This window comes from Heteronotia binoei, chromosome 5 (assembly GCF_032191835.1).
Source record: "Heteronotia binoei isolate CCM8104 ecotype False Entrance Well chromosome 5, APGP_CSIRO_Hbin_v1, whole genome shotgun sequence".
Classification (NCBI taxonomy): Eukaryota; Metazoa; Chordata; class Lepidosauria; order Squamata; family Gekkonidae; genus Heteronotia; species Heteronotia binoei.
In genome coordinates this window covers 32,919,332-32,942,778 of record NC_083227.1, presented here as the reverse complement: position 1 = coordinate 32,942,778, position 23,447 = coordinate 32,919,332, and the positions used below count along the sequence as shown (strand labels likewise).

General features: G+C 45.0%; 1 protein-coding gene across 2 annotated transcripts; it reads right to left on the bottom strand.

Moving 5' to 3' along the window:
* Window positions 1-2,686: 2,686 nt before the first annotated feature.
* LOC132572244 (E3 ubiquitin-protein ligase TRIM39-like) lies at window positions 2,687-16,243 on the bottom strand. 2 transcript variants are annotated; one of them, XM_060239111.1, is made up of 8 exons: window positions 16,035-16,243; window positions 13,879-14,377; window positions 11,331-11,426; window positions 10,306-10,536; window positions 8,136-8,158; window positions 6,303-6,421; window positions 4,957-4,989; window positions 2,687-3,583 (listed from the first exon to the last, which is right to left on the bottom strand). In XM_060239111.1, the coding sequence occupies exons 2-8, from the start codon at window positions 14,290-14,292 to the stop codon at window positions 2,976-2,978; spliced, it is 1,524 nt and encodes a 507-aa protein (XP_060095094.1). In that variant the 5' UTR covers window positions 14,293-14,377; window positions 16,035-16,243; the 3' UTR covers window positions 2,687-2,975. The 2 variants fall into 2 exon arrangements, with proteins under 2 accessions (XP_060095094.1, XP_060095095.1); XM_060239112.1 differs by having other exon boundaries at window positions 16,077-16,243.
* Between the last annotated feature and the right edge of the window lie 7,204 nt (window positions 16,244-23,447).

Sequence of the window (23,447 nt, the reverse complement as noted above, 5' to 3'; positions counted from 1 at the left end):
GCCTCATGATATTTCTGAACATGTAGCTCAGAGCGCTACTTCAGCTTTGTTCCCCCAGCAAGGTTGCCAAAAATGACCTGTCCCTTTAATGGAGGCTTACTGTGTGGGAACAGGAAGGTGAAGCTCTTTAATGGCATGGCATAGAAGAACATCACTTAGTATTTGCCACAAGTTTACTGATATTAAAGGGACAGCTAGAGAGACCAGTTAAAAAGTTGGTAACCCACTCTGGCAAACCACCCCATAAAAAGCCTGCTGTGAAAACGTGAAAGGAACGTCACCCCTGAGTCGAAAATGACAGGTGCTTGCACAGGGGACTACCTTTACCTTTTTAACCCACTCTCTAATCTAATCTTTCTCTCTCTCTCTGTTTAGAGAAGCTATAGGCTGTCGGCTTTATTAAAACAAATTCTGCCAAAGACAGTAGGGTTCATTCCATTGCCATGGAACAGACAAGCCTTCCCCTTTACTTTCCTAGCCTCACCTTAAATGACGCCTTTTTGTGTGACAAAATGTTGAAATGTAAGAAGACTGCTATATGTAAACATATACAACCTTTCGTTCATTTAAAAGTTGTCCTGAAAGATCAGACAGCGACTTTTTAAAAAAAGAGGGGCATGCGTTTTTAAAAAACGTGCTTTCAAATCGATGGACATGTAGGTGTAATTGCTGTGAGGTGAACACATAAAATATGTTTCTCATGTGCCACTGAACCTCCCTCACAAATTTGGTTTAAGAATGTGACATTTCAGCGGCTTCTCAATTCTTTCACTCAGTCCACTCAAAAACAACCATTTCTTTAACAATATATTGGAAACATTGTTCAGTTTTCAGTTCAGTTCAGTTTATGATGTTTAAAAGTCCACAGGCCATACACCATAAACATTTTTAACTCTAAAACGGTAAAGTTTAAATATTTAAAAAGACAGTATAATAGAAATATGCCACATCGATTATACATTTGTGGCACAAACTGCTCAGCATATTGAAAACATTGTAAAGTGTAGTCATGCGTGGTAGAACTTCTCTCCTTCTGAGTTACAAAATTTAAGCATCTGCTAATTCTTCCTTTCCTTGAACTGTGGCTAAGCTTAACCCCAAGTATCTCTTGTATATTTTCATTTTCAAATAAAATACGCCACAAATGTATTAAAAATGATGCCGCAGAATATTCAGGTTGTGCTTCGTTGCTGAAATGACTTCTAGATCAAAGTGATAATGCAGTCCAGATGGTTTTTAGTGTAAGATCAGGTTTATTATTTATTATGTATTTAGTGTAGGGTTGCCAGGTCCAACTCAAGAAATACCTGGGGAGTTTGGGGGTGGAGCCAGGAGCAAGGGTGTGAGAAGCACAATTGAACTCAGGAGTTTTAGCAATCACATTTAAAGGGACCACATGCCTTCCCGCCATTTGGAAACAATGAAGGATAGAGGCACCTTGTTTCGGGGCTCATAAAATAGAATCCCCTGGTCCAATCTTTTTGAAACTTGGGGGAGGGGGGTGGGGGAGAGGCACTGGATGCTATGCTGAAAATTTGATGCCTCTACCTCCAAAAACAGCCCCAGAGCCTATGGGAATCATGCCCTATGGGAATCAGTCCCCATAGGGTATAACGGAGTGCCCAGCAGACATTTCCCTCCCCCCCCCCCATACACACACTTTCTGATACTTCCTCAACATAAGAGAGTCTCCAACCTGGGGATCCCCTGACCCCAACTGCATATTGAGCAAACGCTGAAATCAAATCACCATGTGTCAACACGCTATTATTCAGCAATTACATGGTGTTTTGATTTCAGTGTTTGCTCATCATGGTTTCGTGTTTAGTGTGTCCCAACTGGGGATTGGCAACCCTAATTTATTGCATTTTTAAACTCAAGGGCAGCATTCATATTTCTCTTTTCTTCCATCCATTTTAACCCTCCGAGATGTATTAGGGCAGGGGTCCCGGATTTGGTACCTGTGGGTGCCATGGTGCCCACCAACATCTCTTCTGGTGCCTGCCAAGTGTTTTTCAAAAGTAGATGCAGCCAGCTTGGAGCTTTTTTAGCCAGCAAGTCTCCTGATTGGTCACTGGAGATAGGATTGGCTGTGTAGATTTTTAAAGACATCACTTAGGCAGCAGCTGCCTGCCACCACAACGCAAGGATGTTTACTGCATGATTGAAGGAAAGCCATGGCAGCCATTTTGTGCCTGGCTCTGCCTCCTGTGACCATTTTGTGCCTGGCTTTGCCTCCTGTGGTGGCCATTTTGTGGCTGCACCCACCGTGATGTATCAGAATTCCAAAGGTGCCCACAGGCTGAAAAAGGTTTGGGACCCCTGCTTTGGGATGAGAGTCGACAATACTCCACTCAGGTTGTTTTCCCCATGAACAGAAAAGGATGAGGCAATAAGTAGATAAGAACTACAACATTGATCTTGTTTGATCTCAGAAGCTAAGCAGGGATGACTCTAGCAAGTACTTGGATGGGAGACCTCCTTGGAATACCAGAGCTGGGAGGCAGGGGCAGGATTTATTCAGCCACCTCCCTGAATATCCTCGAGACCCCCAGTATGGGTCGTCACCTGAGGTATCCATGACTTCCAAGTGCACACACATTCACACATGCGCATATAAAAAACATTAAAAACCCCCTAAAAAACCCACCCTACAATAAGAAGGACAAATAAAACACACAACAGCAAGAAGTAAAACCTTTATTCTAATAGTTTAAAAACATTATGCAGACAAAACAGGTTTTGTCCACTGAGCTGCAGTAGATTTTTTACAAAACAGATCTATGAAACCCTGTCTGGACTAACACCCCCTGGAATGGATCAACTGGATTCCACCCTCCCTTGCTGCACTGCAACTCATAAAACCTAGTGGAATCCATTCTGTAACAAGTAAGAAGGCATGTTGCACAAACACTGATTCTGGGCATCACACTAGCCTCTCTGAGCCACACCAAGCCACCTGTTTTTAACATCTGTTACTCTACTGCTTCTAGAAGACTGGCAGATGAAGGGTGGTGTGTGTTGATGGGAGAGAAGGAAACCGGGGCTGAGGGACTGAAAAGCACATAGGATGGCTCTAAGTTGGTACGGAGACTGAGTTTGGTCTTTCCCCTCAGCCAGAAGAAAGGTAGAAGGGTCTCCCGGTGGAAGGAAGTGTTACTGAAACAGCAGACCTTGTCTGCTGTCTCTGCATCATAAAACACTACCTGCCCTCCGGCGCAGTTCAGAGAGACCCGGAGCATCTTGACCTCTTCTGCTTGCTCTGGGATGCTGGGAGGCCTGTCCCGCCTTGCCGCCCACTCTATAGCAAAGAACCCTTCTTCAGGAATAAAAGCCTGACAGCCCTTCCTATCCACAGAGCTGGTGGTCACCCCCACCACCCAATTCTCTTTGCCTTCCACAGCCACATCCCAGAAGTGTCTGCCAGTTGTGAACTCCTGGTGTCCCACTGCACAAAAATGTCTGATGAATCTTTTGGGTGTCTCGGGCACATCTTGCTTCATCTCAGTCCATCTCAGGCTTTTACCATCACTAGACAGGAGCAGTTGGGGATGAGCAGATTCTGGATCCAAAGTTACATTGGCTGGTGAGAGGAGAGAGAAAGGTAAAGACAGTGGCAGGACATCTTGACCCCAGATACAACACTGCCAATATTTAGTAATGATCACTCAGGTGTGTTTTCAAGGCACTTCACACATTGTAAAACAGGCCTCACAGATTAGGGCAGTATTGACAATTTCCTCACTGCAAATGAAAGCAAGGGAAGTAAAGCAGGAGGATAGCCATCTTGGAAGTTCTTGGCTAAGGGGCAGGATTGCCAACTCTGGCCTGGAAAATTCCTGGGGATCTGGAGTAGTGCCCGTGGAAAACAGAATTTGCGAGAAGTTAGGAATGCCAGTTCTCCTGCTACAGCAGGAGGTCTCCTTAGGTCTCTCACCAGGGACAAGGGATCCCCCACCCTGGAGGGTCCCAACCCACCAGCAGGGAGCAAGCCGCCAGGCGGGATCCCCACCTCCAAAGAGCCCCATTGGAGTGTGCCATCCCTGGAGTGATGATGTCACCCAAAAGAAACATCATTGCACCAGAGATGTCACGTGGAGGACACTCTAGGACTCATACTAAGTCCTAGAGCGTCCCCCATGCAACGTCCACGGCTTGATGTCACTTCTGGGTGATGTCACTGAGCTGTGTGCACTTTGCGTGCTAGAGGAACAAGTCCCCTGCTGCAGTGGTGCAGGGACTTGGCAACCCTAGCTCTCCTGGAAACCCCAAATATTGCCTGGTGGTGCTTCAAAGATTACTGGATGGAAAACTGAGTGGGGGGGGATGTACTGGTATACTACATTGGTATACTACAACACCTGGCATCCCCAAGAGTGATTTCAGCAATAGCTTATAGAACAGCATAATGTTTGCCCTCTGAAGTGGCCATTTTTTCCAGGGGAACTGATCTCTGTAGTCTGGAGATCAGATGTGATTCTGGGAGAACTCCAGCCCCTACCTGAAGTCTGGCAACCCTACTAAGGAAACATTTGAACCCGGCTCACACCCTTAGCCATTACCTTAGAACCAGTTCTGCTTATGGGCATTACAATGGAATATCAATCCATATAAAATTGGGGTGTTCAGTTTCTTTCTAAAAACTTTCTCCAGATTTAAGTTGAGGGTATTCTGAAGCTACCAACAGAAGTTATCGTAAAGAGGAGGGCAGACACCTAAGGCAGATTTTGGGTGTAGAGGCCTTCTGTCAGCTGAAGTTCTGAAGTAGGGTAGTTGGCTGACAAAGAATTAATCTAGGAAAGGCCAGAACTATTTCCCCTTTGTCCTGGCTCACTATTCATTGGTCAATCCCCATTCATTTCCAGAGTCAGAGGATAAAATCACTGTATAACAAAGGAACTACGGTCCACCACCTCTGTACTTCAGCTTGGTACTCCATCAGTCCCAGAAACCTACCTCGATGCAGTTGATACCCGCCTTGCAGAGTACCTGAAGAAAAAAATGACAGGGGTTACGCACCATGTTATGGGTTAGGAAATTTGTTTCTCTTACATTGAGATAAGTTATTGTTTCAAGTGAAGGGTTCACCACAAGCTGAAAAGGTTCAGCAATTTTCCATGAGCTTGTAAATATTCAAAGTCCCATTGTTGTGATAACGTTATATCTAGGGCCCTTTGTGATTGTTCCAGTTTGGAGGACAAACCGACTTCAGTTCCATGTGAGGGACACTCAGTGACCCACTGTGGGGGGAGGGAAAGGCTGTAACTGCCATTTGGGGCCTGCCTGTTACTTATGGTATTTTAGTTCACAGCATTGTTAAGCCAGTGCCTGATGAAACTGCTGAAACAGGAAGTAAAAGTTAACGGTCCTGTCACTGCTATTCACGGGATGAAAGAGAATGGACTTTTTACTGTGAATTGGAAATAGATTATTTACTATGAATTTATGAGAATGGACTATGCATCTTGTGTGTCTTTCTATCAAACTGTATGAATTTCTATTGTATTGTATGATTGGAATGGACTTGTGTATATTTCTCTTGTATGCCTGTTCTAAGTGATTACAATTTATATTATTCATAGTAATTTTGGGTCACAGTAGCCTTTACTAGGTTTGGTTTTCCTTCAATCCTGGGGGGAGGGGCAGGGGAACTCCTGGTCTGGAGGCTCTGTTCCTGCTTCAGGGTTAGCAGAAAGCATGTGGGTGGAAGAAGGGAAATGTCCTCTGAGTGCACCATTATACCCTGTGGAGACTACTCCCCATAGGGTATAATGGAGAATGGATATGCGGGTATCTGGGCTCGAGGGGACTGTTTTTTTGAGGTAGAGACACCAAATATTCAGCATCTGATGCCTCTCCTAAAAAAAAACCCTCCGAGTTTCAAAAAGATTGCACTGGGGGGTCCAATTCTATGAGCCCCCAAATAAGGTGTCCCCATCTTCTATTACTTCCAATGGAGGGAAAGCATTTAAAAGAAATGCGGTCCCTTTAAATACGATACTCAGAACTCCCTTTGGAGTTCATTTGTGCTTGCCACAATCTTCCTCCTGGCTCCACCCCCAAAGTCCCCAGATATTTCCCGAGTTGGATCTGGCAACCTGCGGTTTTATTAGTTTACTTGATTTTTTTGTTAGTCTCACTTTTTACTTTCTACGTTTTTCTGCAAATCCACCATTTGTGTTTGGGTTTACAGAAACTTATCAAACCCCTCTGCTACTCCCTCCTCCACAACTGATCAACACAAGGGGTTTTACTTGGCTATTAGACAGAGGATGCTAGTATAACTTCTGAAATGTCCTTACTTCTGAAATGCTTTGCTGCACCTTCCAGAAGGACATTTAAATCACACAGCTCCCAAGTCGCCCATTTCAACTCAAGTGGAACTGCCTCAGAAGGTTTAAACTTCGGCCTTTTCTCATAGCTGGAAAGAAAAAATTGACACTCCATGACCATCCAGAACTCCCAGCAACAGTCAGGATAAAAGAATGAAGAACAAGACCTGCCGATGCAATATTGGAGCTCTAGCAACACGCAAGTCCTGCTTTCCTGGCCTCCCTGTGATGGACAGGATAGGTTCTGCCTCTCTCTAAGAGCAGCCAATGAGAGGGGACAGAATGTGATAGTGGCAGGTGGAAAACAGCAGGTAAGGACAGCACAGTCTCATTTGGAGTACTGTGTGCAGTTCTGGTCGCCGCACCTCAAAAAGAATATTCTCTCTCTCTCTCTCGGCTTGACTTCGCGAACAAAGATTTGGAAAAAGTCCAGAAAAGGGCAACTAGAATGATTAAAGGGCTGGAGCACTTTCCCCATGAAGAAAGGTTGAAACGCTTGGGACTCTTTAGCTTGGAGAAACGTCGACTGCGGGGTGACATGATAGAGGTTTACAAGATAATGTATGGGATGGAGAAAGTAGAGAAAGAAGTACTTTTCTCCCTTTTTCACAATACAAGAACTCGTGGGCATTCGATGAAATTGCTGAGCAGACAGGTTAAAACGGGTAAAAGGAAGTACTTCTTCACCCAAAGTGTGATTAACATGTGGAATTCACTGCCACAGGAGGTGGTGGCGGCCACAAGCATAGCCAGCTTCAAGAGGGGTTTAGATAAAAATATGGAGCACAGGTCCATCAGTGGCTATTAGCCACAGTGTGTGTGTATATATAAAAATTTTGCCACTGTGTGACACAGAGTGTTGGACTGGATGGGCCGTTGGCCTGATCCAACATGGCTTCTCTTATGTTCTTATGTTCTAATTGGGAGTTGGAAGCTGAGGCGGAAAAGGAGGATATTGAACTGATTAAAACAGTGCAGACAAGCTGCTTAGAGGTGGCTGAAAACAATCAATTTGCAATTAAAGGATCCCAGTTGCGGGAATAGGACCACAGTACAAAAGTTCAGTGGAAGCAAAATGTTGTAACTTCTACCTTACTTTCCTCAGTGTGATGGGGTGCAACCTGGGGAGCAAACTCAAGTGGGAAGTGATGCCACTTCCTCCAAGGGAATTGATCAATGTAATCTAGAGATCAGTGGCAATTCTGGGAGAAACAAGGTTCCTCTTGGAGGCTGGTGGCAACCTGAACCCACAGGGAACCACCAGGAACAGAACAGCTACAGTTCAACTGCCTGCCTGAACATGCCTGTGACAAGCTTCAGATAGTAGTGTAGACTGTTCTCTTTGGCTAGAAGAGAAGTTGTAGAAATGCCTTTTCCATTGATCTAGGGTCTTTATCCAAGGTGCTGCTAACACCCAATGCTTCTAATGTCCAAGTTTACTGATCTGGACTTTCTAATATCCAAGTTTACTGGATCTTTAACAGTGCAAGGGAGTCCATTCTAGCAAACTGCAATTTATAGTATTTGCCTGCAGGTTTCGAAGGTGTTAAATCCAACACCACTTCCCCCAATTTTACCCAGAGGAGAGGACCAATCCTTTTCTTCTTCCATGCGTGCCTCCTGCCCATTTGCTGCTGCTTCCACAATGGGTGTGTGACTTTTTCTACCCCCACCCCACCCCATGTGGAGTCAATAGTTATCTGAGCAATTCTTTGAAGATTCTTCTACATATTACCACACAAAGAGAGCTTTCCAGTCATAAACTTGCCTAGACAGAGCACAAAAAACCATAATTTTACTTACTTTTCCAAGGTCTTCTGAGCATCCTAAAAAGAGACAAAGGAAGTTAAGTGCCTGTCACAGGTTGGCCTTACTGGGATAGCTGGGTAGTAGAGCAGAAGTTGCCGAGTCACAGAAGTGTGATATTGCATGCAGTCAATAAATCTCCCCCAAAAGACTGTGAGGGTGCATTCATACGCACCTTTAGCTCCGTCTTACCTACGGTTTCTGTTCAGATTTAATAAGCATGTCCAGACAACCACATCTGTCCCTCAAATGCAACTCTTCAGCATCCTGACTTGCCCTGGTTTGATGTCGGCGTTACTAGACACCAGAGAAAGTCTGGTCCTTTTCCGCAGAAGCGGCACACATTTGGGTTTTTCCTGTTTGGACAGCTCATGCGGGATACTGCCCCTCGGGGTGTTTGGCATCAACCTTCCACCCCTCTCACCTTTTTTTTTTTTTTTTTTAAGGCCCCAGCAGACATGCACATGACAAGATCATCAGGAATCTGAGGTGAGGCTTCTACTTCTCCGTTCGACACAGAATCCATGTGAGCAGAAGAATGGGGGGGGAGGATTTTTTTTTTTCAATGTGGAGGATTTCCAGATATCATTGTCACTGCCATTTTCAGAAAAGTAGATCCTGGCAGTCCCCTAGTTTGAATCGACAATGTTAATTCCCGGAACCTCTCCCCCGCCACCTTTTGAAGCAACATTTGATTCCCCACCTCCCAATGTTTGGGTGCATATTTAATGAAAACACCACAGCAGGAATCACAGTATGATTGCTCAGCAACTGAATGAGAGAGACAACTTTGAATCTGCTTGATCGGTTGTGCGCATGCTCCAAGAAAAGAGTGCGATAGCGTTCAATATGTCTGATCGTTCAACAACAGGACGATATCGGGATGAGTCACATTCTCAGATGCTCGTCTGATCGGCCCTGCGCCAAATCAATATTCAGCGGTTCAAATTGGAGCGCTGCACGCCTGGTTTTAATGTGACATGTGACCGCACCCTTAAAGTTCTTCCTCAACTTGGTTTTACCTCCGATTCAAACTCTTGCTATTCCATTTGCAGAATTAAGTTTAGTGCTCTCATTTGTGTTAGAGAAACAAACATCTTTTGGAAGGCAGGACAATCTCTTCGGCAGCTGGAATTTCTCCTGTGTTAGGCCTTTTCTTTCAAGAGAGCTTAGGTGGGTCTCTGACAGAAGGGATGCAGCCCCCATCTGCCTCTGGCCCAGGCAGAGGAAGAAGAGCAGGTTTCAGCCTTTCAATCTCCACTCAGTTTCCCTCTTTGAAACTGGGCTTTCTGCTTTGCCTGCAGTATTTGAACTTTTCTGTAAGCTGGCACTACATTTCTCCTTTTAAAACTACTAACAGCAAATTAGGAACCACACCATCTCAAAAAGAGAAACTGACTGAAACTAAGGTCGTTTTCGCACTTACCTTATTCCGGAGCGACGTCCCTCTTCACCGCGCAGCGTCTCTGCGGATTTCGCACTACTTGCTCCGCAGAAGCCGAAAGTCCCGCGGCTTTTGCGTCGCAAATGTAAACTGGTTTTTGGCGGTTTACATTTGCGACGCAAAAGCCGCGGGACTTCCGGATTCTGCGGAGCAAGTAGTGCGAAATCCGTGCAGACGCTGCGTGGTGAAGAAGGACGTCGCTCCGGAATAAGGTAAGTACGAAAACCACATTAATTTAAACAGTGTCCCTCTTTCTGCATGGCCCCAAGGCAAAGTGAAGTTGCAGGAGGATGTACTTTGCATTTTATGGACAAAAGAAAACACATTATCCTCAGCTGGTCCATTTGAGAAACACTTAAATAAAGAACACCAGCCAGTAGGGCTTTTTTTGTAGGCCCTGTAAAAAGACCCCTGTAAGCTCTTGGAGGATTGGCTACATCAGGGGTATGTGGCCTAATATGCAAAGCAGTTCCTGCTACAAAAAAAAAGCCCTGTCCGTGGTATTACACAACAGCTTCAGACCAGCTTATTCTGCATTCTGCCACAAGTATTGCTACTCGGTCCCCCTGTGGCACTGTATGAGCAGCCATAAATGCAATTATTGGTAGCCTCCTTCATTTCTGGGGTTGATAATTAACTAAGGAGTGTATGCAAGTTTTTGGTTCTGGCTTCCCCCCCCCCTCCCCCCGAGAAGAGCCCAATAGAAACAGTCCCTGGTCTCACCTGCAAAAGTTTATTGTCAGGTTGCTGGCATTTCTCCTCCAACTGCCGGACGCTATTCTGAAGAGTGAAGAGCTCCGCAGAGATTGTACACAACTTATCATTCCTTTTGTTCCCAATGTCTCTGGCCACAGCTTGGATCTTGGCCAGCAGGAAGATCTCTTGCTCGGTCAGGAATTGGTGCAGTTGCTTGAACTCTTCCAGTATTTTTTGTTTCTCTGCTTCTGTACGTTTCTACAACAATTGGAAGAGAGAGGAAACAGATCATAGCCAGCAAAAGGAGACTATCGGTGCAGAGTCAAGATGTAGAAGATGTATTCGCTGTGTATTGAGAGGGTGGTAGTCACTTGGACCTACCTGAGAGGGGATATTAATTTAATGAGTTAAATGGTAATTAAAACTTCTTTGACTGAAGTAAAGCAACACACTGGCCACTGGATCATAGTGCTGGATAATAATTGGATGCACCTTTAAAATATTCAGTCTTCAAGGCCACAGCCCCCCAAGCTCTAAGGGAGATATTGAAGTTTATATATTTGTTCCAGGCTCAAAGTGAATACTTATTTATTGTTAGGAAATACATGGACCAATTTCCCACTCACCATATGCCAATCTCAAGTTCCTTCCAATTTCACACTATCTGCCCCAGAGCTGCAAGTAACGTTGGCATTTTCACGCGGCCAACAGAAACTGGTTTTCAGAGGTTTCTGTTTGCTGTGCAAAAACGTCGACTACTTGTAGCCCCTGGGCAGATAGTGTGAAATCGGAAGGAAGCCCCGCTGAGAAGAGGAACATGAGAGCGGCATAAGATGAGTGGGAAATCGGCCTGGGTTTTCACTTTGAACCTGGGACAAATAAACAAACCACAATATTCTACTGCAAACCAACATGGGGATCCTTTGCAAAAATGTTTTTCTTTTTAAGAAATTGTCTTTCAGTAAGATTCTGTGGTCCCCTCGAGGGAAGGCTGGTCTCTACCCCACCCAGCTCAAAGTTCATTCAGTCAGTTCCCAGAAACAGACACCCACCATCAACTCTTCGAATTCTCGTATAGCATATATTTTATATGTTAGAATTTCTTTCTTCTCGTTCAATAAAGCCTTGATATAGCTACGAAAACGATCCTGCAAAGGAGGGAAAAACATGTATCTGTGTTAGTTTACTGGAGTCCTGTAGCAAAAATAACACTGTTCATCAAGGTTAATTTTCATTTCACTTTTGTTTTCTTCCTCAAGATCCTTCCTCTTATTTACCCTTCCTTCAAGCCCCAATTTCTTGATTGTAGCCTAGTTATCATCTCAGGAGAGGAGCCATGGCTCTGTGATGAATAGTTGCCAACCTCCAACGGTAGTGGTTGGAGATCTTCTGGAATCACAACTTAAAGTTCAAGGTTTTGTTTTTAACCTTTAAAGCCTTGAGTGGTCTGGGAACAACATATCTGAGAGACCATCTTCTTTGGTATGTCTCTGGAAGGGCTTTGCGCCCCACTGCTAACAACACCCTGGTGATCTCTGGCACTAGCTGTCCTCGACCTAAGGCCTTCTTGGCCCTGGTGGAACTCTCTGCCAGATGATATCAGAGCCTTGCAGGACCTTATGAAATCCCACAGGGCCTGTAAGGCAGAGGTGTTCCATCAGGCTTTCACTTGAGGGCAGCAACAGTTTATTATTTGGCTGGTAGTTCCCTTTTTTCTAACCCCCCCTCCCAGACACTTTGAAAGTTTCCTTCTCCCCCAAGCAGGATGCCCTGGTAGTTCAGGATTTAAGAAAACCTATAGGGTGCCATCTGAGTTTTTACAATTTTACCTAATTTGTGTGTTGTTGTTAATGTTATATAGTTTAACTATGTTGTAAAATTCACCCAGAGCCTCACCTGAGCTAGGATGGGGTAATTAAGTAGGGCTGCCAATCCTCAGGTGACGGCAGGGGATCCCCCCAGTTTGGAGGGTCTCCCTCCCGCTTTAGTGCCATCAGAAAACGGGGGAGGGGGAGGAAAATGGCTGCTGGACACTCCATTATTCCCTATAATGGAAAATTGATCTGTGTATATCTGGGGCTTGGGGGGGGGCTGTTTCTTGAGTTAGAGGCACTAAATTTGCAGCACAGCATCTGATGCCTCTCCTCAAAATACCCTCCACGTTTCAAAAAGATTGAACCAGAGATTCAATTCTATGAGCCTCAAAAGAAGGTGCCCCTATCCTTCATTATTCCAAATGGAGGGAAGGCATTTAAAAAGAGCATGGTCCCTTTAAATGTGATGGCCAGACCTCCCCTTGGGCCAATTCCAGTTGTCTCAGAACAAGGTCCAGCTCTCTAATCACTACATCACACTGGCGCAGCAGCCTGTGTAAGACTTTAACACCACAGAGACATTTTTTCTTTCCCTCACAGCAAGCAAACTGCAAGCTTCACTGTGTGGTTTTGGGCCAGTCAATGTCATCCTAGCCCACCTCACAGGATTGTTGTGAGGACAAAATATGGTGAAGAGGAGAGAAGTACAAATAGCCATGTACATCTCTCTGAGGGAAAAGACTGAATAAAAATGTGTAAGCAAGCAGCACAGGTTACTTGTTTTCAGTTTCAAAAAGAGAAGGAGAAGGCTTGTTGTAGTGGCTATGTATGTAGCAATTAAGAGAGCCCACTTTTTTCCACATTGACACCTGCTGGGTGGCCTTGGGCCAATTCCGGTTGTCTCAGAACTCTCTCAGCCCCACTTACTCCACAAGGGATCTCTTGTGGGGAGAGGAAGGGAAAGTGATTGAAAGCTAAGCTGCTTTGAAACTCCTTGAGGTAATAAAAAGCAAGGTATAAAATTTTCTCCTCTTCTTACTGGAATAACCTCCACTGAAAGAACTCCACGCCCAGAGACACAAAAGGCCTCTTTCTATGAATAAGCCAAGGATACACAGCTATGACATGGCAACCCCGGAATGTGGGGAGCTCCAGCTAACTGACTAGAAAAGCAATCTGAGAAGCCTCATTTTTCTGTTCAAGACTCTAAATGTTATTCCCAAACCTCAAGAAGCAAGAAGGGACCAGGGAATGCACTGGGGCCGGCATTCTTTTGGATAATGAACTCTCACATGTTGAAGTAAGGGGAAATCCTTTTTTCCTGACTGGGCACCCTTTAGGACTACCTCTGCAACCCAGGAACAGCTACCTCCTAACTGGGGTTACCAGCCTCCAGGTGGCACTTGAAGATCTGTGGTGGACCACAGCCTCCAGGTGGCCCCAGTGGTGGACCTCCCAATGGCACCTTTGGTTACTGTGTGACACAGAGTGTTGGACTGGATGAGCCATTGGCCTGATTCAACATGGCTTCTCTTATAATGACCAAGATCAGGTCCCCTAAAGAAAACGGCTGCTTTGAAGGGTGGACTCTTTGGTATTATACCATGGTGAGGTCCCTCCTCCAGCCCAATCCTCCACCTTCAAAATCTCCAAGTATTTCCCAATCCAATGCTGGCAACCCTACCCTCCTCACATACAACCCCTTCCTTCAATTCTCCTCACCCAACGTCCTACTTTTTCCTAAGCAGCCTTCATTTAACTCATGGTCAGACATCTCAATTCCTACCTTATACTCCTGGGCAGCTTCCTTCAGAGGAATCACATGGTGACATCTGTGTTGCTCATGTCCCTCACACAGCAGGCATAGAGAGATTTGATCTTCTTTGCAAAAGACAACTTCAGAGGGTTCTGGGTGTTTCCTGCAGATTTTGTTTATACTCTCTTCCTTCAGGTTATCAAGCTGCTTGACTATCTCAACCACGTTAGCTAATGCCCTGTTCGGCCTACAGTTCTTTGTCATGACAGCCTTCCTGCACTGAGGGCAGGCAGCGTCTTCGGGAAACTCCATCCAGCACCGGTTAATGCAGCTACGACAGAAATTGTGCCCACAGTCCAGAAGGACTGGATTGATAAAATACTCCAAGCAGACGGAGCACGTGGCTTCATCCTGAAGCTTTGTCTTGAAAAGTTCCGTATCCATGGGTCGAACTATAAAAGGTTAACGTCACTGGAGCACCAGTAGCTCTTCACTGCAGAGTTTACCAGGAATGGCTTGAGAGGAACAACTACTTGGAGATAATAGAAGAAAATGGGAGTGAAGTTCAAATGCCTCAGACATGCAATTGTCAGCTCCCGTTTGGGAAATTGCTGGATTTAAGGGGCAGAACCCAGGGAGGATGTATAAGACCACAGACTCTACCTTACAAACAGATGACTTCTCCAGGAGAACTGATCTCTGCAGTCTGGAGATCAGTTGTCATGCCACAAGATCTCCAAAGTAGAGTTGCCAAACTCCAAGTGGGCCCTGGAGCTTTCCTGCATTTACAACTGATCTCCAAACTATAAAGATCAGTTCCCCTGGAGAAAATGGCTCATCTGGAGGGTGGACTCTATATAACTTGCTGAGGTCTCTCACTTCCCCAAACTTTTCCCTCTCCAGGCTCCAGCAGCCAAATCTCCAGATATTTCCCAACCTGGATCTGGCAACCCTGCTCTAAAGCCCCATTTGGAGACTGGCAAGGCTACTCAGAGGTGCCCACAGCCTGTGACACATTGAGAGGCTCCCAGTCACAAGGTACCAGTACCAGTACAGCATAGTAAGAGGTGTCAGCAGAGTTTAGTGATCCAGGGGGTTGGGGGCTAGTCTTGTGTCTCTAAAACCAGAACAAGTCGAGTCAATCTTACTATCAGGACATGGCTACTGATTGGTAAGAAATTTATACTCCATACATATTCAAGGGTGTGTGCGCGTTCTTTTGCCTTTTATTAAAGTTTTCTGTGGAGAGGTGTACATATTTCTGACTTTTTTCCATTTCAAGTCTACTATTGGACATAGGAAGGTTGCTGTACCTGAAGAGAACCATTAAAAATGCATCAGGTACTTACTGCCAACTGGGAATTATATACACTGAGTGAGAAGAAGGAAGACCAGACTAGCTGAAGAAACAACCAATTTTGGAGCAGCAAGCCCCAACCAGATTGGAGCACTTTGTGTTTCTTAAAGGGCCAAATATGATTCAGAAAAAAGCACTAGGAAATTTGTTTTTTTTCTTTCTAAAGAAGCATTCTGATCACGTCAAGAGTTTTTCCCAGGGCTATTTTTTGTAGAAAAAGCCTCACATGAATTCATTTGTATATTAGGCCACACCCCCTGACAACACCATTGTTTCATGCGGCTTTTTCTCATTTTTTCTTCATTTGTATATTAGGCCACACACCCCTGAAGCCAATCCAGCTGGAACTGCATTCCTGCTCGAAAAAAGCCTCGTCTTTCCACATTACCAGCCATTGTGCATACCACAGACATAAAATAGTTGATTGATGGAAGCAAGACAAAGCAACAGTACAAAAGACAGGCTTTAAGTTTCTGCACTGGAACCAATTAAGCCTTAAGAGCCCCATCCAATCCTACAACACACTCCTTTGTAATGACTACAGTCCTAAATGATGTGCATTCAGGCTGTGCCTATTCATGAGTAAGAAAATTACACTCTACACATGGTCAGGTCCACTGAAGGAACAAAAGGACTAATTTTTGTGGCATTTTAGCTATCAACAGGAAGAGCTACACCTCAGCTTTTCACACAACAGCAACACCAACATAAAAGAAGAGAAAAACACTCAGGCTGACCATGCAGAAAATTCACAGCTAGTTCAAATTACCACCCTACAGAGGGAGTCCTCCCATTCAGAAAAGCTACAACCACAAAAGCAGGCAATTACCCTCCAAAGCAAAGAAGAAACCTCTCCACACCTAAGCTGTACCTGCTCTCATGAACTATATAGCCCTCTGATAGGCTTCTGGCCACGCCCTTCTACGAACACTGAACTACAGTTCCCAAAAGGCTGTGCCGCACCTACTACTGTCCTTTTTGGTTTCAGAGTTTCAAAATTGCCTCATGAAAACTGTAGTCTTAAAGAGAACGATTGGTTCTTTGCATTGAGCTGAGAATTGCTTCTGTGAGGGGCTGGGGACTCCCTGGCAATACACGCGCTCAACTTGAACATAACTTTTTTCTTTCCAGGATCGTCACCACTGTTCATTTAGGAAAACTAGTGTAGCCTGTGTAGGCTTGACAGGGTTGCCAGTTTCAGGTTGGGAAGTTCTTTGAGATCTGGGGATGGGGCCTGGAGAGGGCAGGGACCTCAGCATGGTAAAATGCCCATCAAGAGTCCACCTTCCAAAGGATCCATTTCTCTCAGGGAACTGATTTCTGTAGTCTAGAGATGAGCTATAATTCCAGGGGATCCGCAGGTCCCACCTGGGAGCTGGCATCCCTACTTGTCAACCTTCAGGTGGCACCTGGGGATCTCCCACTATTACAATTGATCTCCAGACGACCAAGATCATTTGCTCTGGAGAAAATGGCTGCTTTGGAGGATGGAGTCTGTGTCATTACACCTTGCTGAGGTCCCTCCTCTTCCCAAGACATGTCTTCTCAGGCCCCACCCCCCAAATCTCCAGGTTTGCCCCAACCCAAGCTGGCAACCTTAAGCCTATGGAAGAAGAAGCTGGTATGATCAGTTTCTGGTGCCTAAAACCTGGGAGTCAGGAGACAAAATTCAGGGCTGCTTCTTGGTACCTATAAATATTCCAGAAACAGTTAAGTATTTGCAGCAACCATGGGGCAATCCTAGGGAGGTCCTAGGATTGCCCCATGGCACAGAGTGGTAAAGCTGCAGTACTGCAGTTGGAGCCCTTTGTTCACTTGCATTTGATCCCAGCAGAAGCTGGTTCAGGTAGCCAGCTCCAGGTTGACTCAGCCTTCCATCCTTCCGAGGTCAGTAAAATGAGTACCCAGCTTGCTGGGGGAAAGTGTAGATGACGGGGGAAGGCAATGGCAAACTACCCTGTAAAAAGTCTGCTGTGAAAACGTTATGAAAGCAACGTCACCTCTAAAATGACTGATGCTTGCACAGGGGATGTTTCTTTTCTTTTTCCATGAGTGGACTTGGTACTTGCACAGAGGACTACCTTTACCTTTTACCTTTACCTAGGATTGCCAGCCTCCAGGTGGGGCCCTGGATCTCCCACTTTTACAACTGACCTCTAGCTGGCAGAGATTTGCTCCCCTGGAGAAAATGGCTGCTTTGAAAAGTAGACTTTATGGGACTGTACCATGCTGAGGGCCCTCTCCTCCTCAAACCCCACCCTCTCCTGGATCCACCCCCAAAGGCTCAAGGTATTTTTCCACACAGAGCTGGCAACTCTAGGAGGTCCATCAGGCAAAAGAAAAATGAAGTTGAGCAAAAGCCTAATATTATTTAGACATTTATAACCTGTTTTTCTTCCTCAGTGGGAACTTTGCAGCAGGATTTCACTGCGTGAAATTGCAAAATCCACTTGCAAACAGTCACTGAAGTAGATTGAAACAGTATTATTTAGCACATTAGTGTGGAAGCCACGGTAACTGTGAAGCAGCCCAAGATAACTTCAGTTAATTTCAACTGTGTTTTGTTTAGGGTTGCCAATCCCCAGGTGGGGGCAGGGGATCCCCCGGTTTGGAGGCCCTCCCCCCGCTTCAGGGTCTTCAGAAAGTGGGGGGAGGGAAGGGAAATGTCTGCTGGGAACTCTGTTATTCCCTATGGAGATTTATTCCCATAGAAAATAATGGAGAATTGATCCACGGGTATCTGGGGCTCTGGGGGGGCTGTTTTTTTAGGTAGATGCACCAAATTTTCGATACAGCATCTAGTGCCTCTCCCCAAAATATCCCCCAAGTTTCAAAACGATTGGACCAGGGGGTCCAATTCTATGAACCCCAAAAGAAGGTGCCCCTATCCTTCATTATTTCTTATGGAAGGAAGGCATTGAAAAGGCGTGCCGTCCCTCTAAATGTGATGGCCAGAACTCCCTTTGGAGTTCAGTTATGCTTGTCACAGCCTTGATCTTGGCTCCACCCCAATGTCTCCTGGCTCCACCCCCAAAGTTCCCAAATATTTCTTAAATTGGACTTGGCAACCCTAGTTTTGTTGAACAGGTAGGGTTGGTTGGTCGGTCATTCCAAACTCAAGCTACAGTCTCAAACTCAATTAGGTGTGTGAGAAATCATAAGGTTTCCCTTTGTTAAAGCATCACCAAACATGCGACTTTGTCTGGGAGCCCCGCCTTGTCTTTTATTCCCCAAATGGTAAGAATTATGCTGGATCAAAGTCCCTCCAGCAGATGGGGACTCTGCAACAGAGACCAGCTACCTCTGGGCTGTTATGAGGAAACCTAGCAGGGAGATCTTCCAGGGAAATTCCTGTCTCCTGAAGTGGTACAGTCAAAGGAATGGATCTGCCTCATGATATTTCTGAACATGCAACTCAGAGTGCTACTTCAGCTATGTTTCCCCCAGCAAGATTGCCAAAAATGACCTGTCCCTTTATTAGAGGCTTACTGTGTGGGAACAGGAAGGTGAAGCTCTTCAATGGCACCTGAGAATAATATCACTTAGTATTTGCCACATTGAGCTGATATTAAAGGGACAGCTAGAGAGACCAGTTAAAAAGTTGGTAACCCTCTTTCTAGCCTGATCTTTCTCTCTCTCTCTCTCTCTCTTTCTCTCTTGGAAGGCATGCCTTCTGATGTGAAAATCTTTACTACATTTTTTTTGGTTTAGAGAAGTTAAGCTGTTGGGTTTAAAAAAAAAATCTGCCAAAGATGATGGGCTCATCCCACTGCCATGGAATAGACAAGCCTTCCCTTTTACTTCCCTACCTCACCTTAAATGCCACCTTTTTGTGTGACAAAACATTGGAGTGCAGGAAGAATGCTATATGTAAACATATATAGCCTTTTGTTCATTTAAAAGTTGTCCTGAGAAATCAGACAGTACTTTTTTTAAAAAGAGGAGTTCGTGTTTTTAACGAAAGTGCTTTCAAATCAATGGGCATTGTTATGTATGTGGACTCAAGTAAAGACTTTGAGTGCTCCTGCCTGGTTCACTGTAGTCATATGGACTGAGCTTGGGGACTTGGGAAAAACAGGTTGCTTACCTGTAACTGATGATCTTCGAGTGGTCATCTGTGTAGTCACACACTGGGTCTTGCGCCTGTGCCAGACTCTCACCGGTAGCTTCAAAAGCTAAATATGTATGCCTTTTCACTGTGGTGAAAAACTGTGTATGGTGGATCAGACCTTAAAGAGCAGAGTTCACTGGCCCTCCTGGCTGTGCCACAAGAAATGCTACTTTTCATGATACTAAGTGCATTGAAGCCGTTGCCAGTGGCTCAAAAGGCTTCCCTATTAGTTTAGCAAGCACCAGCGATAAACTCCAAGCCGGTGTGAATGGTCGTTGTGGTGGCTGGCGGTGTAGAACGCCCCTTAAGAAGAACGGTGGGGTGAGAGAAAACTGGCTGACCATTAACCCACTTGTGGTATGCCCAGATCACCGCCATGTGGACTTTAATCGTAGAGAACACAAGTCCTGACTTATGTAGGCTAGTGAGGTAGATGAGGACTGAAGAAAGTGTGGCTGAATTTGGATCAAATCCCTGCACATTTGCCTACTGAACAAATTTAGTCCACTTCTTGTGATATGATTGACGGGTTGAGGGCCTCCTAGCATTTAGTAAGATCTCTGATACATCAGATGGAAGGGTGGTTGAATCTTCCAAGCTGTGAGCTTGAAAAATCCTGGGTTGTGGTGTAGGAGGTGACCGTCTTGTTGTGACAGTAGATCTAGCTTGGCTGGAATCAGTATATACTGATTTCTGGATAACCGAAGAAGTGGGAACCAAGGCTGTCTTGGCCACCATGGTGCAATCAATACGGTGGTTGTTTGATCAGAGATAATCTTTTGTAGTACCCGTGGAATCAGAGGAAAAGGTGGGAATATGTAATACATTTGTCCTTTCCATTGATGGAGAAACGCATCTCTCAAGGAGCCCTGATCCAGTTGACCCCATGAGTAGACCCCGTGAGTATTGCTTGCATTTGAAAACACATCTATTGATGGGTATCCAAACACTTGGAACACTTTCTTGAGGTCTGTCTCGTTTAGTGACCACTCATGTTGTGTGACCAGAGTTCGACTTGAATATTCACGGTGCCTGGAACATGCATGGCTGTTGGATGAATATTGTGACAAAGACACCAGTCCCAGACCTGTGTGGTCAACTGACATAAGGTTGGTGAGGTTGTACCCCCTTGTTTGAGGATGTAGTACATTGTTGTCATTTTGTCTGTGGTGATCTGCACAGATTTGTTCTGAATTGTTGGGAGAAAAGAATGGAGAGCATTCCATGCTGCTAATAGTTTGAGGACATTTATGTGTAGTTGTTTCTGCATTTCTGTCCACTGTCCTTGGATTGACAAATCTCTGCAGTGGGCTCCCCACCCCCACGGGAATGCATCTGTGTACACAGTCACTTCTGCTGTCCTTTGGCGGAATGGCATCCCTGGCATAAGGTTGGTGAGCGAAGTCCACCATTGAAGTGCTGATTGTACTATTCGTGGTATGGTTACCCTGAGATGTGGAGGTACTATGACAGAATGGTATTTTTTTAGAAACCATAATTGCAGTGGTCTCATACATAGCTTTGCAAGAGGCACAACTGCCGTCGTAGCCGACATGAGTCCCAGTAGTCTTTGTATGTTTTTTGTTTTGTTTTGTTTTGTTTGAAGAGGCTGTCATGGAGACCCGAGGAAAAAATGTCCAGCTGTGAAGGTGGTAAGGAAGGAACTGAGTGGTGGGAGGGCTTGCCTCAGCTCTGGCAAAGTCCCACCCAGAAGAGGCATATGTCTATAGCTTTTGAAGCTACCAACGAGTCTGGCTCAGGCGCAAGACCCAGTGTGTGAGCTGCACAGAGGCTATGAAGATCAGTGGGTTGTAGAATACAAATCTCTGCCGCCCTGGACCAATCACAAGTCCCACCAGTTTGAAATACCCAATAATGTGCTTGCATGGGAACCCAGAGATGTATATAAGTTTGGCCTGTTAGCCAGTTGCCAGTCTTGACTGTGCTGTACCTAATAAAGAGCTTGTTATCACGTATACTATGACTCATCAATGCATAGAACCCACTATATCCTCTTCTTATTCTTCATACAATGGGCATGTAGGTGTAATTGCTCTGACGTGAACACATAAAATATGTTTCTCTTGTGCCACTGAACCTCCCTCACAAATTTAGTTTTAAAATGTGACATTTCAGTGACTTCTCAATCCTTTCACTCAGTCCACTCAAAAACAACCATTTCCTTAACAATATATTGAAAACATTGTAAAATGTAGTCATGTGTGGTAGAACTTCTCTGCTTCTGGTTTACGAAATTTAAGCTTCTCTCCTTTGCTAATTCTACCTTTCCTTGATCTGTGGCTAAGTTTAACCCCAAGTTTCTCTTGTATATTTTCATTTTCATATAAAATATGCCACAAATGCATTAGAAAATGATGTCACAGAATATCCAGGTTGTGTTTGGTTGCTGAAATGATTTATAGATCAAAGTTTTAATGCAGTCCAGATTGTTTCTAGTATCAGGTAGGCTTATTTATTATGTATTTAGTGTAGGGTTGCCAGGTCCAACTCAAGATATATCTGGGAACTTTGGGGGTGGAGCCAGAAGCAAGGGTGTGACAAGCACGATTGAACTCCAGAGTTCTAGCATTTAAAGAGACCACACACCTTTTAAAGGCCTTCCCTCCATTTGGAAATAACTTAGAGGCACCTTCTTTGGGGGCTAATAGAACTGGACCCCCTGGTCCAATCTTTTTGAAACTTTGTGTGTGGGGATGCTTTGAGGAGAGGCACCAGATGCTATGCTGAAAATTTGTGCCTCTACCTCAAAAAACAGCCCCTCAGAACAGGACAGGATTGACATGTTTTTTGAGGGGGGGGGGGCAAAATTAAAAACTGACACCCCCATATAAACCCATTCTATCTTATGGACCCATAGAATTGAATGGACTCCATACCCAATTTGGCACCCCCCCTCCGGTTGCACCTTGGACAAGTGCCCCCTCTGCTCTCCCCTAGATCTGGCCCTGCCCCAGATACCTGCAGATAAATTCTCCATTATACCCTATGGGAATCAGTCGCCATAGGGTCTAATGGAGTTCCCATCATACATTTCCCTCCCCCCGCTTTCTAATAACCGTGAGGGGGGGGAACCTCCAACCCGGAGGATCCCCTGCCAACTGGAGATTGAGCAAACACTGAAATCAAAACACCATGTGACTGCTGAAATCAACACACTATTATTCAGCCAGCACTTTCCTGACTTCTTGTGAGTAAACTTTTGCTTCCCTTGCAAAAAGAGATGTTTGGAAACTCATCTGTGGCAGGATGGTCCAATTCCCTTCTTTGTTGGCACTGCAGTGCCCACAATAGTCCTCAAGCCAGTAGCCAGTTTTGAAGCTCCTAGTTTTAATTTTGGATGAGTTATACCGACACAGTCAACTGAGAGCTAGTTTGGTGTAATGGTTAGGAACACAGACTCTAATCTGGGAGAACCAAGTTTAATTTCTCACTCTTCTACATGCACCTGCAGTCACAATGGTCAAAAGAGCTGTTCTCTCAAAAGCAGTTCTTGAAAGAGCTCTCTCAACTCCACCTTACAGGGTGTCTGTTGTGGGGAGTGGAAGGCAAAGGAGATTGTAAGTGGCTATTAGCCACAGTGTGTGTGTGTGTGTGTGTGTGTGTGTGTGTGTGTGTATATATATAAAAAAATTTTGGCCACTGTGTGATACAGAGTGTTGGACTGGATGGGCAATTGGCCTGATCCAATATGGCTTCTCTTATATTCTTATGTAAGCTGCTCTGAGACTTCCAGCGAAGGATAGGGTATAATATCCAATCTTCTCTTCTTATGTAGTTTCCAGTGCAAATGGGGTGGAGGGTCCTCTGGAAATTACCTGAGCCAAAATGCTCCAGTTCTGTTCATTTTGGCATAGCAGCTCCTATCATCATTCTGAAGCTAGAGGTGAATTTCAAGGCTCCTAGGTTGAGTTTCATATAAATTTTGTCTGTCACAGATTGAAGAAAAGAGCCTTTAGTTTATATAGATCTATTGTTCTGACCCACCAGTGGCAAAAAGGATTTGTGCATTAAATCTTGGATTGGCACCCGTCCCCACTGTTCCTTATTGATTGGCTGCAGAAATAGTTATCACCAGAAAGAACAGATGCACATCCATAATGACTAAATAAA

Bases quoted from the DNA above. Each gene is read 5' to 3' on its own strand.
- LOC132572244 (XM_060239111.1), bottom strand. From the start codon at position 14,292: ATGGATACGGAACTTTTCAAGACAAAGCTTCAGGATGAAGCCACGTGC. The intron at 6,422-8,135 runs GTAAGTAAAATT...TTTTCTTTCCAG, and splicing joins GCTCAGAAGACCTTGGAAAA to CTATGAGAAAAGGCCGAAGT. The intron at 3,584-4,956 runs GTAGGTTTCTGG...TCCTCTCACCAG, and splicing joins CGGGTATCAACTGCATCGAG to CCAATGTAACTTTGGATCCA.